General features: G+C 49.5%; 1 protein-coding gene across 1 annotated transcript; it reads left to right on the top strand.

The window, feature by feature from the left end:
* The first annotated feature begins 1,872 nt into the window (after positions 1-1,872).
* Positions 1,873-17,602, top strand: LOC104560832 (cholesterol 24-hydroxylase). Its single transcript, XM_061998211.1, has 15 exons — positions 1,873-1,994; positions 5,213-5,290; positions 5,558-5,639; positions 6,214-6,287; positions 6,935-7,021; positions 7,849-7,987; positions 8,576-8,686; positions 9,457-9,613; positions 10,276-10,338; positions 11,569-11,641; positions 12,046-12,130; positions 13,991-14,101; positions 14,702-14,790; positions 15,554-15,620; positions 16,205-17,602. Exons 1-15 carry the CDS (start codon positions 1,876-1,878, stop codon positions 16,364-16,366), a joined length of 1,497 nt encoding a protein of 498 aa, XP_061854195.1. The 5' UTR covers positions 1,873-1,875; the 3' UTR covers positions 16,367-17,602.
* Positions 17,603-18,600: the final 998 nt, after the last annotated feature.

Here is an 18,600-nt window from a genome sequence, read left to right as displayed (position 1 = left end):
ACACAAGGAAACCAAGGAAAGCCTGCAGATTTTGGCCTTTTAGCACAGCCATTGCTTCCATTTGGGAATCAAAGTGAACTAACTCGTGGAGGTAGCTGGCAGATGATTGCTGCATCAGATGGACAAAACCAGGGGAGGCCATGAGTTACATCCTCTCCCTATTGCTGCAGGGAGGCAGGGCCATATGGGAGCTGCCCTGTGAGGGGAGCAGGAGAAAGGCACCTCATTGGAAACAAGGGGGGTGAAAAGTCTCACAGCAGCCTTAAATGGTGCTGAGAAATGTCAGAGACTTACAGGCAGCAAAACAGACATGCTAACAATCCAATTAGCTTAGTATCCTGCCTCCATCTGGTTGAGTAAAGGCTGTGTGCAGAATGAGTGAATGGAGTTGTCTTGTGAAAGCCTGTCGGGCAGGCAGTGTGCTGCTTTCCTTCAGAGAGCAGGAGAGTGTCCTATTCCTTGTTCCCTTGCCACAGACAGAGCCCTGGGGATGGTGGAGAGGAGTGTTTGCCTCCCTGCATGCAAGGCAGGCAACCTTTGAAGAGATGGAGCAGGCACAGGATCTAGCAGGCAGGGGCCGCAGCATAGGCAAAGGTCCCCATCACTTCCCCTGGCTCCTTGTGAGCTGATCCAGTCATTAACAATCTCTTGTGAAAAATTTCTTCCTCTTCTTGACTTGCTGTGAGGTCACTTCAGTGGGTGCCTCCTTGTTCTTGAATTATACAAGGTAATCATTAGTTTTGTCCCTGTTACCTCCAAACCACTGATGGTTTTCCAGACCCCTGTCCCCTCCCTCAGGTAATCCTTGGAGGCCTAATCTCTTCTGTCTCTAATTGTACACCTCTGCTGAGCTGGGAGAAAGAGCACACACGATATTTGTGCACAGTGGGTGTGCTTTATATAGTCCTCTATATAGGAATACAGCCAGGCATCTTGCTTTGGTCGCCCTCCCATTTCTAATCACTGCCAATGCTCTGCTCGCTCCTTTGGTCTGCACTGAGCATCAGGCTGATATTTCCTGAACAGGTGTCACCACTGAATATGTATATATAACACTGGGTTGGATGTATGCTCATAGTTCATCTTTCCCCATGCCAGGAAGGTTGTGGAGTCTCCTTCAGGACCCAACTGGACACGTTCCTATGCAACCTGATCTAGGTGAACCTGCTTCTGCAGGGGGGTTGGACTGGACGAGCTCTCAAGGTCCCTTCCAACCCCTACCATTCTGTGATTCTATGATGATTACTTTTCATTTATCACATTTATCATTTATGGCTTGGTCCTTTGTGTCCTGCAGTCCTTATGCAATGTGTTGGAGCTGGCTTTAGATCACTAGTTCTGAATAAAACTATCATCTTTCATTCCCATGTCTGGATGATGAACAAGAACATTCTATAACACAGGACTCAAAGCTGACTGCCCTGAGAATTGTCATCTATTGATCCCTACAGGCACCAACAGCATATTTCTTTTCCATCTTGTATTTTAAACAGTTAAAAGCCAACAGCTTCCACCTTCCCTGCCGTGGTTTGCCTAAGAGATTTCAGTCATGAGCTTTATATGAGGGAATATATGAAGGTGTGCAGCATCTTGCTGACCTCCTCGGGGGCTTGTGCCGAACGCCAGCTCTGCCCGGGACAGCGTGCGAGCGCACGGAAACGCACACACACATGCGTATGTGGATAGATGCGCCCCTCTCTCTCCAGATAGACCCACACGCCCCCTCTCAGTGTGTGTGTGCGTACATTCGCGCATCTCCGCATCGCCGGGGCCCGCCGCCGGGCGCTTTAAGCGTGCGGTGCCGCCCGCCCGCCCCGCCGCAGCCGTGCCCGCCCCACCGCGCAGGTCGCCGCGGCTCGGAGGCCCGTGCAGGGCATGGCGGGGTTGCTGCTGGCCCTCCTGGGGCTTGTCCTCCTGGCCTTCGGCCTCTACTGCTGCTACGTGGGCTACATCCACGCCAAGTACGACCGCATCCCCGGCGCCCCGCGGGAGAGGTGAGGCGGGGCGAAGCGATGGCGGCCGAAGGACGGGCGAAGCGCCCGCGGGGCTGTGCGGGAGGCCGGCCATAGCCCTGGCAGCCGGCGCGCTGTCGGGCTGCCCGGCCGGAGCTGCGGGGGGATGGCACGGCACGGCACGGCATGGCATGGCATGGCACGGCACGGCACGGCATGGCACGGCACGGCATGGCACGGCATGGCATGGCATGGCATGGCACGGCACGGCATGGCATGGCGGAGCGCGCACACCGCAGCCAGCGTCGCCGCGGGGCCCGGCCGGGACGTCCCGGTGCGGGCGGGGGCGCGGGTCGCTGCGCCGAGCGGCCGCGGCGGCGTGGAACCAGCGGTTTACAGGGGCCCGTCTGAGCCGAGCGTTTGGTTACCACCCCAAAGCGGAGCCCGGCAGGGAGCAGCGGGCAGGAGGGGCTCCGCGCTGCCCTGGCACGCACATTGACACCAGCGCCGCCAGGCGCTTTCCCCGCTGTCCCTCGTCAGCTGAGAGCGTGGTTTGTGCCGAAAAAACAGTCGTAAGTGGTAAAGAGCAGAGAGAATGCTGCCAGCAAGGGGATAGGGTCGCTGCAGGAGTTCGGGTGCAGCCGTTCCCCGGGAAGAGGCAGCGCAGCAGCGCTCTGACAGCCCCGCGGGCACCAAGCTTGGCAGGCGAGCTCCAAGTGCCAGCCTGCGTGTGGAATCGGGGGCAGGTACAAAGATTGGACGGGATGGATCTTCTCACACCTGAACCTGCTTGTCCTTAGGTTTCTTTTGAGGTGTGAAGCAACAACCTAGAGTAACAGCAGCTTCAGGGAACCCAGTGACTGCTTTTCTGCCCCTTCTTTGGGGTTTCAGGCTTGATGTTGGTGATCCTTCTCCAGAAGGTGCCTAGTGTTAGTATGTCTAGGTGGAAGCTTGTATGTCAGGTGAGCCCATAGTACTTGGTAGCTCTTTAAAAGTATAAATTGCCAGACAGTCCAAACCCTCCATTCCAGTACCTGTTGCACAAACACTTCCACTCCTAAACGTCCAAGGTAAGGAAAATCAAATACCTCCAGCTCTGAAAAGTCATTGGTATTAAAAAAAAAAGGTAAAGGCAGATGCTGTGTATGCTGGTAATCTCCCCAGGACAAGAAAGATATTAACAAACTGGGGCAAGTCCGATGGAGGACAGCCAGGATGCCTTTGGGGCTGAGAGCTAGGCCTGCTTTGGGTGGAGACTGAAGAGCAGAGGGGATCCACTGCCTGTTTTCAGCTACTTAAAGGGTGTTCATGACACAGTGAAGCCAGGCCTGCCCTTGAAGTTGCAAAATAAAGGGCAATGGGCATAAGTTATCTCAAGGGAAATCCCAGTTAGGTGTAAGGCAAAACAGCTTCGCTGTGATGATGCTCAAACGCTGGCCCAGGTGACTGGGTGAAGCCTGAGCCTGTGTACTATAGTTCTGGTATTAACTGGCCTGGACTGGTGGCCTTCAGAGGCCCTTGCCAACCCAAATTGCTCTGTAAAAGGGATTCATCCAAATCTTAACACTTCTCAGCTGAGACTGTGTCTGGGAAACTAGAGCAGAGCAGTGCCAGAAGCAAAGGCTGGCTTGTGTCCATCTTGCAGGTCATTGGGACCAATCCTAGGTTGTGATCTGGGCTGGGTGACTCACTCCCCAGCCAGCCAATCTGCAGCCTGGATCCCTTCAAGGTGTTACTCTGTCCCAGAAGCACGACTTTGCCCTTGGCTCTTTCCCTTTAATAAAAGTTTAATAAAGCCTTATTTTAGGCTGAAGTACAACAGGATCTTATCAAAACCTCAGACTTTGTCTAAGGTTTTATGACTGCATGACGACACCATTGCATTACCACCCTTCATTTCCTGGCTGGTTTCTTTTATCACAACTAACTCAGCACGTCTCTGAAGGACACTTGTGCAGGACAGGCTGGAAAAGTGTGTCCTGTGGCTTGGTGCCGTTTTTACAGCAGGAATGGCTCACCTGTGAAGAGAGAAGGTTGTCTCTTTGCAGATTTGCTTGATATTAAAGGTTTAATAGCAATAAATGGGCACAAGAGTTTTCTTTGCACATCCACGTTTTCAGGTGATAGTGTCACATAGTTCTATATATCCTAAACCAACACTTGCTTACTTAGACAAGCAGGTTCAGGCATGCAGTAAATGATTGGGACTTCTCATTAGCAGATGAGCATTTTAGACCTGTTGTAACACTTAGTTGGGTAGTGGTGGGTCAGGGGATAAGAAATATCTCTGAGGACTGACGAGTTACACAAGCAGAGCCATGAGCAGGGCCATCCTCTGTGTGCTGCAGACAGAGTGGGTTCTGGAGCTTTGGCTGATGAAGGGCTCATCTGTTATATTTGGGGCTTTCACATCTTTTTGGAGTCCAGTTACAATGGAGGAGTCAAACAAGTGAAGGATTAAAAGTTTCTGTAGATGTTGGGTAACTTTGCTTGTTATTTTTAATGCCTATTGGTTCCAACAGAAATAAGAGCCTGCTTTTCCCCTATAGCTTGTTTATACAGAAAAGGATGATAGCATGGCTGTCTCTCAAATGGAAAACAGATCTTGAGCGCAGCTTGCTTTATTTAGAGAGGAGCTTGGCCAGATCTTCCTTCAGATGTGTGAAAAGCCAGTGGGAATTCACCCCTCCCAGCCAAAAGTTAACCTTTTGTATTCATTCTGGCCATTTCCATATTAACTAGTGATTATCCTTCTAGGTTATCCTCTTGTTTTGCAGCAGTCAATGTTCCTTGGCTTTAGACAGGAGACTGTTCCTCATTTTAGTCAGTTTAACTCCTTTCACAGAACTGAAGTTTATGTGTGTCCAGGGCTGAGCATGCATTAAAGAATGTTTATTGGCAACATCTTATTGCTTGTACAAAAGTGTAGTGATTGGAAGTTGTCAGCTAGGCAAAGAGCAAAAGGGTTTACTGGGAGCTTGTGCCCAGGCCCAAATGTCTCCTAGAATACAGCAGCAAAAAACACTTTGTCCTGCACCTCTGCACTGGTCTTCCTGGCTGCACGAGTGCACCAGCCTGAGCCAGGTTGCCAGCTTTTACCCCTCTGAGGGCTGGATGTAGGCACAGTGAGGTGTTATCTTTCCTGACAAGGAGGGAAATGTTACAACAGCCTTATTGCATCACTGAGCAACAAGGACTGCAGCCCACACGCAGGCCTGTGCTGGCATCCTTGTGATGTTCTTAACCTTCATTCTCTGCAGCTTTTTGCTGGGACATCTGCCGATCTTGTGGAGGATGCTGAAGAATCAGGAGTTTGCACAGGATCTCTTCCTGCAGTGGTGAGTCGAGACACATCAGTAGCATTGAATGGGGCAGCCCTGTGGCAGAAGCTGTGAAAGCAAAGCACAGAGGCCCAGAGTGACATTTAGGATCATTTAGAACACCGGTAGAGGAGCTGAAGAGAGAGCATCGATCTTTCTCTTAATGGCTTTGTTTGCTGAAGACTGTAGGAATTTCCCAGTACATGCTGCTTTGGTCCTTTGCAGTTACAGATCTGAACTGTTACCATACTTCTCTCTTTTCTTTTTCCCCTCCTCTTCTTGTAGGGCAGAGAAGTATGGACCTGTCCTAAGGATTAATGCCTTTCACAGAGTCTCAGTGATGATTCTGAGTCCTGAAGGAGTGAAGGTACTGCAAAATAAGGCCAAACTGACAATGGGGATCATCTGGCCCCTCCAGAAAGAGTGAGCTGCTGCCTGATATTCAGGGCAGTGTGGTGCAGCCAGTCTGTGCTGATGGGGAGAGTGGCTCTGGCCAGATCAGGAGGATGAGTTGCTATGCTCTCCACGCTGTCCTCGTGTATTTTCTTCTTTGATCAGTTGATTTATTTTGTTACCTGTGTTTGAACAGCAGACAAAGCAAGCATCCAGCATTTCTGAGAAGCAGACTCTTTGCAAGAGCTTGGTATCTCAAATGAGCAAGGCACAAGGGCTTGAATTTCTTACTCTAAGAGGGAATCTTAGAGGAATAAACCTTTGCAGTAAGCACGGGGAGAGATTTCAGGTCACTGGACAAAAAGTGCTAGAGGCATGCAAAACAAGCTAGCAGCGTGGGAACTGTGGAATCAGGGCACACCAAATAACTCATCCAGTCTTCACAGGATTGCTACAGAAGGAAAGGAGGGAGTGTGTGAGTGGCTTTTTGTGTTTTGTCTGGGAAACTTACTGCAGTCCGTGTTCACTGACCTGAGCTTGGATTTCAGGAGTTCTTGATGTCTCCGCAATACCCGAAGGATCCGCTGGTGTACAGTCGCATCTTCAACATCTTTGGTGAGAGGTAGGTGAAACCCATCTGCAGCCATTGTCACCTGAAAACAAGTGAAAGATTCATAACCTCCCAGGCACGACACTGGGTTTGACTCAGACCTTTCACCTTAGCGAGGGGATTAATGACTGATTCCAGACATCTTCAATTGCATCAAGTCAAATTGTCTTCCCAGCCAGGGACGGGGTTATGTTGGATTTTTTCTTTACCTTGATCATATATATATATTTTTTTCCCCTATGGATATTCATTTAGTCTCAGAACAGTTTGCTCTAGACCATCATCAAACTTCTCACTGACATTTTAGAGCACTGAGTTATTCCTTAGTCCGTGGCACTTCCCAGCGTCCGAGTCCAGTGACAAAAATGGAGATTTTTCTCTGTTAGCCTGAAGCTGTGAGAAATGTAGTAATCCACTTCTTATACTGATGATTTGCATAACAGCTGTAATGAACTAGCACCTCATTGGGCTCAGCAGCCCACACCTACCAGGCAAAACGGATCTGCAGTTTAGTGATTGCCCACAGTGATGCATCACCTCAAAGCAGCACGTAGGAATAAGGCAAGGAGGTAGATGTGGGAGAGTTACCTCTGTGGCTCTGTGGAGTTTGGCTAGCTCTTGTTCTGAAGACTGTTCCTTTCTTTTTTCCTAAATACTAGGTTTCTAGGGAATGGCTTGGTGACTGTTTGCAACCATGAGCACTGGCACAAGCAGCGGAAGATAATGGATCCAGCTTTCAGCCGAACGTAAGACAGATTCCTCTGGGATGAGCTTGCTCTTATTGCTACTGTATTTTCACCCTGGCATTGATCCATTATTTGATATTTAGAAATATCTAGATATTTCTCCACTAAATGGAGAAAAAAAGCCCATGTAGGGGTTGTTGAGGCTCCTTCCTTGGAGGGCTTCAAGACCCACCTGGACGTGTTCCTATGTGACCTGATCTAGGTGACCCTGCTTCTGCAGAAGGGTTGGACTGGATGATCTCTAAAGGTCCCTTCCAACCCTACCATTCTATGATTCTGTGATTTTATTTGGAGTCCAGCACACAGTTTGCACAGCAAGTATAATCTGCCCAGACATCCCTTGAGGCAGTGACACCCAGATGAGCTCAGCGATGGCAGAAGTATCCCAGGGCTGCAAACCCAGGAGTGTGGTGGTGGCTGCCTTGTCCTGCTGGAAAACAAACCTTGGGGATTTGACGTGGGCAAGCCTCATCAATCACCTGAGTGACTCCCTGTGGGAGATATGGTGTGATTGATAAGCAGGGAGTTGGTCTGGTTTGCTTGTGGATACTTTGATGCATTGCATTTAGGGTCAAAGATAAAGTCCATTTGCATTGGTGTGCATATGCCAGAGCCCTGTGCCGTGACAGCTGTCATTTACATGGCAGGACAGATTGGGGCTGCTATAGAAATAATTTAGCTCATTTTATTTGTTTGCTTTTTAAACTATCAAGGCAAATTTATTACAAATTAATTACAATTTTCTATGGCAAATAATGAAGGTAATTTTGCCTGAGCAAAGACATCCTCTCCAGAGCCCCTGTCACTCATTTTTGTTGATTGTTCAGCTACCTGATGGGTCTGATGGAAGCTTTTAATGAAAAAGCAGAGGAGCTGATGGAGAAGCTAGAGGAGAAGGCAAATGGAAAGAAGGAGTTTAGCATGCTGACAATGATGAACCGAGTGGCTCTGGATGTCATTGCAAAGGTACCAGCTGTCTGCTTTCTTGTCTCCTCTGCGACTGGCAGGAAGGAATGGAAGTCACGGGTAGCAGCAGCAGGATGGGATCAGGAGCTGGAGCCAGGGAACAGGACCTTTGGCCAGCAGTGCCAGAATAGCTGAAGGACCAATTGTGCCACTTCCATTCAGGCTGAGCAGTTAGGGAAGGGTCTGCACAGCCTAGGTGTGACCTGCAGGATGGGGCCCCTTTGCCAAAGCCTTTACAGCCTCATACTTCACACAGCTCCCTGCCAAAGGGCACAGCAGTGCTCATTGCTGTCTGCATGTTCTATCATTACCATTATATGTCAGCATAGCCTTACACTAGCTTTTCCCTTCTCTATGCAAAACAGTTTGGGAGAATGGAGAGTAATAGTAAATTATGAATGCCCCTCAAATAAGGAGGAAGCATGATGGAGATCCCACCCTTTCCTCACAGCCTCCTGCATGGCAGGATGCAGCCAGAGGTACTTCTAGGGGAGAAAAAGCAGCAGTGTGAGGCTGTCCTGTTCTTCCACCCCATCCCAGAGAACCAGGAGGATGCAACAAGTTGCCCCTTTCTCTCTTGCTCCTCAGGTAGCCTTTGGCCTGGAATTAAATGCTTTGAGTGATGACCAGACGCCTTTCCCACGGGCTGTGACCATGGTTTTGGAGGGAATGACCCAGGCACGCATGCCCTTCATAAAGGTCTGTACACTCCTCACTTCAGTCCTCTCTCCCTCCATCTAGCTGGAGCCTCTGCTCCCATATGAGTTAGTGAGCTAGAGCTGTGCAAGGTCCATCTACGATGGAGAAACAGTCATCAGGAGCTCTTCTCCTCCAGTGTGAAGCAACATAAGATTCATTAGTACTTTAAAACACTTGCAAAACTAACATTTAGTGCTTCCTTTCTGTCTTTCTGCTCTTCTTTCTCACATGATTTCACACTTTCACACCCATGACTGCAAAACCTGAGCTCTTTGCTGTTTGTCCAGGCAGGATGGCAGTCTTCACTCAGGGTGGAAGAGATTTGAGCATTTTTGCTATTAGAAAGTTCCATTTTTGACTGAAGTCCATAGGCCAGGAAATGGTGCTTGCAGCATGAAGTACTTAAATATCATTCCACAGTTTCTCATGAAAGCTGCAGTTCAGGCTTTTAGAGCTCCTGTTTTCCTTCTTGGGCCCAGAGGTGAGATTCCTTATTGCATGCTGCAGTTTCTTTCTATGGAGAGGTGAGAATTTTGCTCATGGTGCCTGACACACAGCTCTGACACAGCAGGGCATCAGCATGCACACGTTGCAGTACTTTTCACTTCAGCCCAAACCCTTTGCCCTGGAGATGTTCCATGAAGGGAGAGCACGTGTTTCTGTGACAAACATCATTTAGCAGAAAACAAGGTGCTCACTTGAAATAGAAACACTAGCTGTGTTTTCTACCAGCAAAAGGATTAAAATGACTGAAGAAATTGTGTATTCAGTACATGCCAGGGAAACAGAAGCTGGTGAAGGAGGTGAGGGAGAGCGTGAGGCTGCTGCGGCGTGTGGGCAAGGAGTGCATCGAGCAGAGGAGAGAGGCCCTCCGCAACGGGAAGGAAGCCACGCTGGACATTCTCACTCAGATACTCAAAGGAGATGGTAGGACCTGGAAAGCTCATCCAGTGCAACCCCCCTGCCAGAGCAGCACCACCTACAGCAGGGCACACAGGAACTCATCCAGCTGGGTTGGAATGTCTCCAGAGAAGGAGCCTCCACAGCCCATCTGGGCAGCCCCTGCCAGGGCTCCCTCACCTCAACAGGGAACAACTTTGTCCTTGTGTCTCTTTGGAACCTCTTCTGTTCCAGCTTGTCCCCATTGCCCCTTGTCCTGTCATTGGCCATCACTGAGCACAGCCTGGCTCCAGCCTCCTCACACCCACCCTTTATGGCTTTGTAAACATGAATGAGGTCACCCCTCAGTCTCCTCTTCTCCAAGCTCAAGAGCCCCAGCTCCCTCAGCTCTCTTGCCTCTTGAGTGATTTTTTTCTGTGCCCCTTCTTCCCATGAGATTCAGGAAGGATTGTTTTAGGGATCTCACTGTAACATCTTTTTTCACACTGAAGATGCCGAGAGCTGCTTTGACAGTTCTGTTTCCTTGTGTTGGATCAAATGTTGGTCACAAGTCACTGCTGAGTTGCCTGCTCAGCATCCCTTCCCAATGCCACCTCAGACAAAATGTGTAACACAGGGCATAGCATGCTGGCTGTTCCAGCTGGGGGACAGGGCATTTTCTAATCCTGTTTGCTTTTCTCTCTTGACAGCTCTGGAGGAAAGTAGAGATGATGAAAACATGTTGGATAACTTCATCGCTTTCTTCGTTGCGGGTTGGTAGCTATTTCAGCGCTTGGATGTGTCGTATGGGAAGCTGTACTCGTGCTTGGGCTGTCTGCAGGGTCATGATTAATATCCTCGCTCACTGCACACGGAGCTGCTGTAGCCAGGAGTCACTTGGTTTGGGAGACAGCAGTATTACACTGGCATAGGACCAGCAGGGTGAGGTCTGAAGAGAACTTAGTTTTCTCACAGGCACATGGTGTGTTAACCTCTTTCAGTCATTTCAACATAGCAAATCATGCCAGGCCAGTGGTTTCCAGCCTGCAGCACTGCCCACTAGAGTGTAAGGCTGTTCCTGGTGGTGTTCTGGCCCTTTCTCCCAGTTCCTGCTAAAGCCCACTGTAGGCATCGATAACATATTCCACATGTCTTTATGTCCCCTCCCCCACGTGATTAAACAGCATTCCTGCTTAGGAGTGTTAGTCTGCTGTGTAGGAGAAGTCACTTGAAAGAGATGTGTAAAAGATGTGTTGCTGAGGTCCTGAGGGACATGGTTTAGTGATGGGCTTGGCAGTGTCAGGGTAGTGGTTGGACCCCAGTACACTGTCAAGGACATCAGAAAAAGCAGGCACTGAGGTGATATGTGAATCAGTAAGACTTCAGTTCTTAAGCTAGTGAGGTTAAAACATTGTGTTTTGGCAAGAAAGACATTACTGCAATGAATGTGTGAGTGCAGAGGTCTGCTTTCTGTAATGCTCTAAGATAGTGTGTATGCCTAGCCATGGGAAAATGAACACTGTCCACGTGGATCAGACATTTCAGAGATATGTCTAGAAACTCTGGTTTTCCTCAAAACCAGTAAATCCTTACTTCTCAGCAGAACAGTGTGTCCCATAGTATGAGCAGGCATGTATTGATCCTCAGTGGCCCTTCTGTGAGGGAGCCCATGAGCAGGAGGTGCCCTGTGCAGCCACAGCAGCTCAGAAGTGTTGAGTTCCATTAGATTTCTCTCTGACAACCTTCCAGCCTGTCCAGGTCTCATTGAATGGCAGCACAGCCTTCTGGTGTGGCAAGCCAGTTGAGTCTTGTTTGTCGTTCTTGAGAGCTCCTTGTATAGAATGTCCATCCCTTTTAGTGTTTCCCTTAATTCAGAGTATACTTGAAATAAAACATTCAGGGCTTCCCACTTGGTCTCCTGTTCTCAGTCACAACAGTGAACCATCTTTGTATCACGTTCTTGTTTCATACTAACCTTTAAACCCTTTTCTTGCTGTTGCTAGGTCATGAAACCACTGCCAATCAGTTGTCATTTACAGTGATGGCACTGGCTCAGCATCCTGAAATACTGGAAAGGTATGTGCACTCTAAATTGCAAACTTAGCTTGCTGGTAGTGTCGAGGTCAACTTCATGATGGACATTATTAAAAGAGCTAAGGTCAGTTCCCAGTAAATTCTTACCTCCCTTCCAAAACAAACAGTTTCATAGTTCCAATGTGGCTAACAGTTGTATAAAGGTTACCGTTTTCAAAGCCCTGATACACACTGGTCCTAAATCCTACCTGATTCAGCTGCACGTTGCTCCATCCTGGTGGGAGGCACAAGTTGAGGCAGGCTGGCTGGGAAGCAGGAGGCATTTTGCCTGAGGATGGGAGTCAAAGTCCAACTCGGTGTCTGGAAAGTAAAATAATCTGATGTATCAACTTGCCTGACAAGAAATGGGTGTCAGCAGCTAACACTTTTGTTTAATTTAACTGCAGGGTTCGGGCTGAAGTGGATGATGTTCTGGGTGCCAAGAGAGACATTGACTATGAGGATCTTGGCAAACTCACCTACTTATCGCAGGTACTGGAGGAGTGAGGTAAAATACCAGTCAGAGCTGTTTGGTAGCACCTCTGCCACGTCATGGAGGAGCCCCACAGTTTTAACAGTTTAAGAGCAGTGCCAGTGTTTGGTCCTGATGGCATTTGTCACCAAGCAGGTACCACGAGCCGTTTGCAGCTGCCTGGCCTTGTTGGGAGGGATGCTCCTCAAATTTCTTTCCCAAGTCTCCTACACAATTCCTTCACTGCTTTCCTTAATTATTCCCAAGCTGGGAGCTAGAGTGGAGTTGCTTAATTCCTACCTGTTTAAGCTGAAACCTTACTCGTATTTTAAGCAGGGTTTGCAACTTTGAGCCCAACCTGTGTGTGAATCCCACACACTTCCCCAGCTCACCGCACTGGTTTGGTTTGATTGTTGCAGCGTTTCCAGCCATGATCTCATGCACCATCAACTCAGCAGGATTTGAGGACATCCAGAATCAATGGCTAGGTTTTGTCATTTCAAGGGGGAGGCTTTCAGTCCTGAAACCCTCTTCAGTCACTTGGAGTAGGGGGAGCAGAAGGAGTTTGGTCCTAAAAGAGATGTTGTGTATAGAAGTGCCGGTTGGTAATGAACTGCAAAGCCAGGGCTTGGCTACTTGCCAGTGTTTGTGTTGTGGATCCTTTCTTACAAGATGAGGGACACCAGTAGCCCTAAAGAGAGACTCACAGTCCTGGAAACTATTCTCCTGGTTAAGTTTCCCTTTGATTTCAGTAATCTGCCTTGATTGCTTTCCCTGAGATTTTAGTAGTCTGCCTTGGTTGCTTTTCTTCTCAACTGCCCTGCAGAGGCAGGTGATGGTGTTTTACCATTTGCCAGATCCCATCCCACAAATCCCTGTGCTTTCACAGTGGATAGATCTCAAAGGGGTGCTTCTCATAAGGAAAAGGCATCTCTGTGTGATTACAGAAATCAGTGGGTTTCCTCGGGCTTCTCCAAACACCATCACAATTATATCACTCCAATTAGGAGGAGATGTCTCAGCCTTTCAGTTTTAAGACAGATGACATGAGAGCCTCTCAAAGAGCTGTTGTACAGAACAAGCTTGGACCTATACAACAGCAATCCCAGTCGCCCTTGGTCAGAGCCAGTCCATCACTGCAGCATCAGACCACAGGACTCCTCTCCTGTTGCTCAGGCAATTCAGAATCCTTTTGTCCACCTTCTTTTTCATTAATCCATTCGTGCATACACACTGTTAATTGCATTTGCAGTGTGATGTTAATGTGCACTGTTAATTAGATTTCCCTTTGATGAAGGAAGCCATTCTTGCAGCTCACTGCCACCAAAAGAAATGGCCTCATTCAGGGGTTTTTCTCACTGTTCCCTATTCATTTTCCTTTGCCAGGTTGTTTTTTGTCATTTTGGTGCCCTGACCCAGGTTAGCTCCCCTGTCAGCACAAGCAGGACAAAGGCAGGAGTGGGAGAGCAGCAGGGAGAGGGAAGGAGGTGGGAGCAGCCACCACCCATCCTCACAGTGCTGGCAGCAGCTCCTTGGGCCATGAGGCTGCACTCTCAGATATTCCTTTTGAACTTGCTTCACAGTGCTCTTTCACTTTGTTGTTGGCCCGACTGGAGGTGTCAGAGATCTATTCAGTGCATGGGGTCTGTTGTGGCTTTTGCTGCTCTTTCTCTGTGTGTGTCCAGTCATAAGAAGCAAGCGAGCTTGAGGGAGCTGACCGAGCTCTTGGCCACGGGCGTCCGAGGCATATGCTCCAGCATCTGTTCCACGAGTCAAAAGCTCCCATTTAGCCAAAGTGACGGGCCATAGGGAGGTAATGGATTTAACTGCTGCTCCCTGCACTGTACCTGAGGGAGCTTGTGTGGGGTTTGTGGGCACAGGTTCTGAAGGAGTCGCTGCGGCTGTACCCGCCCGTGCCGGGGACCGTGCGTCGCTTGGAGAGGGAGCACGTCCTCCATGGCATCACCATTCCTGCCAACACCACGCTCCTTGTGAGTCCCACACACCATTGCCTTGCATCCACATGACATGGCCCTGTGTATCAGAGGGCCAAAAACCTCCCAGGGAGTATTTCTGCTGCCCTCTCTCAAACTGGGGCATGAACTGGGACTTGGGATCGTTTTTGCTTGGGGAGTGGAAGGCTGTGATGGTCCAGAGAGGTTCTTCTCCCCCTCTACTCTGCCCTGTGAGGAGACTGAGAGGTGACCTCAGTCAATACAAATACATAAAGGGTGGGTGTCAGGAGGATGGAGCCAGGCTGTGCTCAGTGATGGCTAATGACAGGACAAGGGGCAATGGGGACAAGCTGGAACAGAAGAGGTTCCAGAGAAACACAAGGAAAAACTTCTTCCCTGTTGAGGTGAGGGAGCCCTGGCAGGGGCTGCCCTGATGGGCTGTGGAGGCTCCTTCTCTGGAGACATTCCAACCCAGCTGGATGAGTTCCTATGTGCCCTGCTCTAGGTGGTGCTGCTCTGGCAAAGGGGTTGCACTGGATGAGCTTTCCAGGTCCCTTCCCAGCCCTTGAGATCCTGTGATTCTGTGATTTTCAGTGTGCTGCTCCTGACTAATGCAAATAAACTTCTACTTGGCAGTTCAGCACATACGTGATGGGAAGGATGGAAATGTATTTCAAGGATCCACTCACGTTCAATCCAGACCGATTTAGCAAAGATGCACCCAAGTGAGTTTCTTTTTATACTCCCAGGTTATTAAATATGCAATAAGGAACCATTACTGAAAGTGGTTTTTAAGGGGGAAAAAAAGTAGAATCACACAGTGTTTTCACTGGGGTGTGAGGAATGCTCAGTCCTTATCCAAAGGCAAACAGAGAGCAACAATGTGCAGCTTCTGTTCAGAAGTTCTTCAGACCACATGATGCCTCACAAAAAATAACAGTACTGATGTTACTCAACATTTATGTCAAGGTCAAAGCTTTGAGCCCAAACCCAGTTGAATATTTGCCTTAGTGCAATACAAGCTTTTAATGCATGGCAGCCTCAGGACACTTGGGGTGTCACCACATTCCACAGGGGACAAGGGGCTGAGGCTTCAACATTTGGTGCTGATCCCTGCGTCTGCTTCATGAGTCAGGGTTTTAGTTCAACCTAAACTTAGTCTGCTCTCCAACACTCTCCCACTCCCATGGTTTAGAGCTGCCCAAAAGAGCGGTACTTGGTTGAATCATTTAGGATGTAGCATGCAGCTTTGCAGTGAGGTTTGCAGTCATCCCAAGAGCTCTGTGAGCTGAGCCGTGTAGCAAAGGGAGATGATGAGGAAGCTTGCTGCAGACCCAAGCAAAACAAGTGTTCCTTTGGAGGCTGTCTTAACAAGTCAGCTAGGTGAGGTGGTATTTAGACTCTTTCCTTGCTCCTGTGATGAAATGCTTGCTTGTTTCTTTACAAGCAAGCTGTCAGAGTGACAGTTTGGCACGTTTTCCTTTACAGGCCGTATTACTGCTACTTCCCCTTCTCCCTGGGACCCCGGTCCTGCATCGGGCAGGCGTTTGCACAGGTGAGCAGAGGCCTGCAACCATGCTCCCTTGGTGAGCACTGAGCCAGCTCAGGGTGTTTCCCATGCTCTGCCAGTGAGGAGGGGTACAAGGAGCTGGGAGGGAGCACAGCCAGGACAGTTGACTTGAACCATACCACAGACCATCCTGCCCAGTGTATGAACTGGGGGAGTTGGCCAGGAGGGGCAGAGGGCGGCTTGGGTGGGGAGCAATTGCACTGGGCATCACTTGTCTTTTCTTGGAGTTTATTTCTCCCTCTTTTTGTTATATTTCTTTTGGAACTGTTCTTACCTCAACCCACAAGCTGGACTTTTCCTGGGTTGCCCTCCCCCTGCTGGGAAGGTCAGTGGGTGAGGGGCTGCTGGTGCTTTGCTGCCCACTGGAGTTAAACCACCACACAGTTGCCTTGAAATGCAGGAGGCTGTTCTTCCTGCCCAAATTCAGCCACTGCATTAACAGAGTAACATCTTAACTTTCCAATCTCTGTGTTGACAGAGCAGCATGCCATCACACAGTGGCCTTAAGCAGCTGCAGTCCAAGGTGTATCTGCTGTCACTGACCACGAGTTTGCTTTGCATCTTAACAGATGGAGGCGAAAGTGGTGATGGCAAAACTGCTGCAGAGGTTTGAGTTCCAGCTAGTTGCGGGGCAGAGTTTTAAAATCCTGGATGCCGGGACCTGCAGGCCACTAGATGGAGTAATGTGCCGGGTAAGGCCGAGGAGCCCAGCCGGAGGCTGCGCAGCCTGACTGCTCGGGACAGCAGCATCACAGCCCAGTGGCAGCCTTTCTGCTGAATTTGAACACCTGCCGACTAATCAAGGCCCCTTTAGAAGATTACTAGACTGACTTTTTTCGTAGCCTTCCACCTCATTTACGGAGGAAGACCTTGGGAGAGTCACTCTAGGTGTGTTTGAGCATCTCCGATGTGGAAGTGAGCCTGGAATTACAAAGGCTGGGGAACGAGTTCGGTTCTGACCAGACTTGGAGCAGAGCATCCTGTCACTGGAGCATCCCTGGAGCTCCACACAAACATAATCTCAGATCCCAGCTGATAGTTCCTGCTAATTTGACTTACAGCACTGCCTAAGTAAGCCCTTGTTTGAGGAATTTCAGAGTAGAGCTCAAGATTTGTGCTGAACTTGGGAAGAGACACTTAGAGCTGTTCTCTTGCTCCTTCCTCTGAGTGAGAAGAATGACTGATAGGAGCAATTTGAGACCAAAATCCAAGACTGTGGCCATTTTTCTTCAATCTCTCCTACTTCCAATGTTTTCAAAAGTGTAGATTTGCAATCCATGCACTTCTGCCTCCCTTTCCTCACACTCTGTGCTCGTTCTCAAGATGCTCTTCTTTTTGGGGAGGTCTTGCTGGGTTCATTTTAACCTGGTTCATTTTCACCATCAGGCTCGTCATGAAGGTACATGAAAGCTTGGACCAGGTGACCTAGCAGGTACAGCTGGGTTGGAAGGAAGTGCTTGGAACCAAATGCTGCTTAAAATGACTTTGCTGCTAGAAATGCCTGTGTAACATGAGCAGAGGCAGGAGAAGGTCCTGCACTCCTTTTTTCTGCCAGAATTACTCGTTGCAAGCAGGCTGGCAGCCTGTCTCTGCTGGGGTAAAAATGATGCTGCCTTCCAGAAATAAGTGGATACTTAAAATGAGTTTGGGCCCTGGAATACAGGGAATTCCAGGCATCTGGTGCTGCCACTGTTGTTTCTTACCTTCTTGAGTTAAAAGGGTAAGAACCTGGTCTGTACACTGACAAGTTCCCATGGTGGTTTCCACACCAGCAGGGTAATGTCCCAGAGCTTTCCCTGGTTCTGCTGCTGTTGGGTACCATCTCAGTGCAGCAGTGGCATAACAGGCCCATGAGGCTGATGTGGCTTTTGATAACATCAGCAGTGTTATAGAGTGTATTAATGTGACACACACCCAGGGGTACTGATGCTTATATTGCTCAAAAAGGTTTAGTCCATCTAGTGGTAAGCCCAGCTCTTCAATCCCTTGTGCTGGAGATCTGCTTCTATCCTCCTAGGCACTAATAAAATGTGATTGGGAAAGCTGAGAGCTCCCCAGCTGGTGTGTTCCTGGGAGGTGATGTGACTGGGAGCAGGGTGATGCTGCTGGGAGCTGATGTGGCTGGGATCAGGGTGCTCAGTGCCAGGTGGATCAGAGGAGGGAAGGAAAGAAGTATCTGAGCAGTGCAGGGAGTGGTGGGGGGAGCTGTGGAAAGCACCCAGACAGCTTGACAGTAGGCACACCGTGCAGGGGGGGCTGTGATGGCACACACCAGCCCTCTGTTCTGCCCTGCTAAAGCATAAGTCCAGGTGTGATAGTCACCCAAACACCTATTTCCTTCTGGGACCTCTGCAGTGGGATGAGCACCTCCAAGGAGTGTGGGAGCTTGTTAAAGCCTTGCAGTGGGTTTTGTCATAGCTCATCTGCCCAAGATAGGTGCTTCCTTCCCTCAGAGGGTTCTCCTCCTGCTCCGTCTACAAGCCCAAATGCTGTTCAGCTCTCCAGGGGCTGCTGACACGGGCCTGTCTTGTGTTCCCATGAGCTCTTGTGTATGTCCAAGAGCTCTTGCAGGGCTGTTGCCTGTCAATGCTGATAACTCTCCCAGCAGCCAGCAAGCTCTCCTGGTGATGCACCCTGCAGGAGCAGCCTTCCTCAGGCTTGGCAGCTCCTCCTCTTAGCAGACAGGCTGTCCTGCTCCATTGTACAGCAGGAGCAGATGATGCCCTCTGATGTACAAACACCCTGCAGTGCTCTCATGCTTTCATCCTGCACCCTCAGCCAGGAACTTGATCCCTTGTCCACCAAAACCAAGGAGCAGGTTCAGAGAAAACAGTTTAGTGTACCAACTGGGTGCCAGCACCAGCTCTGTTAAACTTCAGGCCAGCAGTGCCTAGGGAGACACAGCTGTGCCTGCTGTGGGCTAGGAAGAGACCTGGGGGCTGCAGCTTCCTTGGGCATCACAAAA

Source organism: Colius striatus, chromosome 6 (genome assembly GCF_028858725.1).
Source record: "Colius striatus isolate bColStr4 chromosome 6, bColStr4.1.hap1, whole genome shotgun sequence".
NCBI lineage: Eukaryota > Metazoa > Chordata > Aves > Coliiformes > Coliidae > Colius > Colius striatus.
The sequence above is the reverse complement of the archived record's forward strand: the minus strand, read 5'-3'. Positions and strand labels throughout refer to the sequence as shown.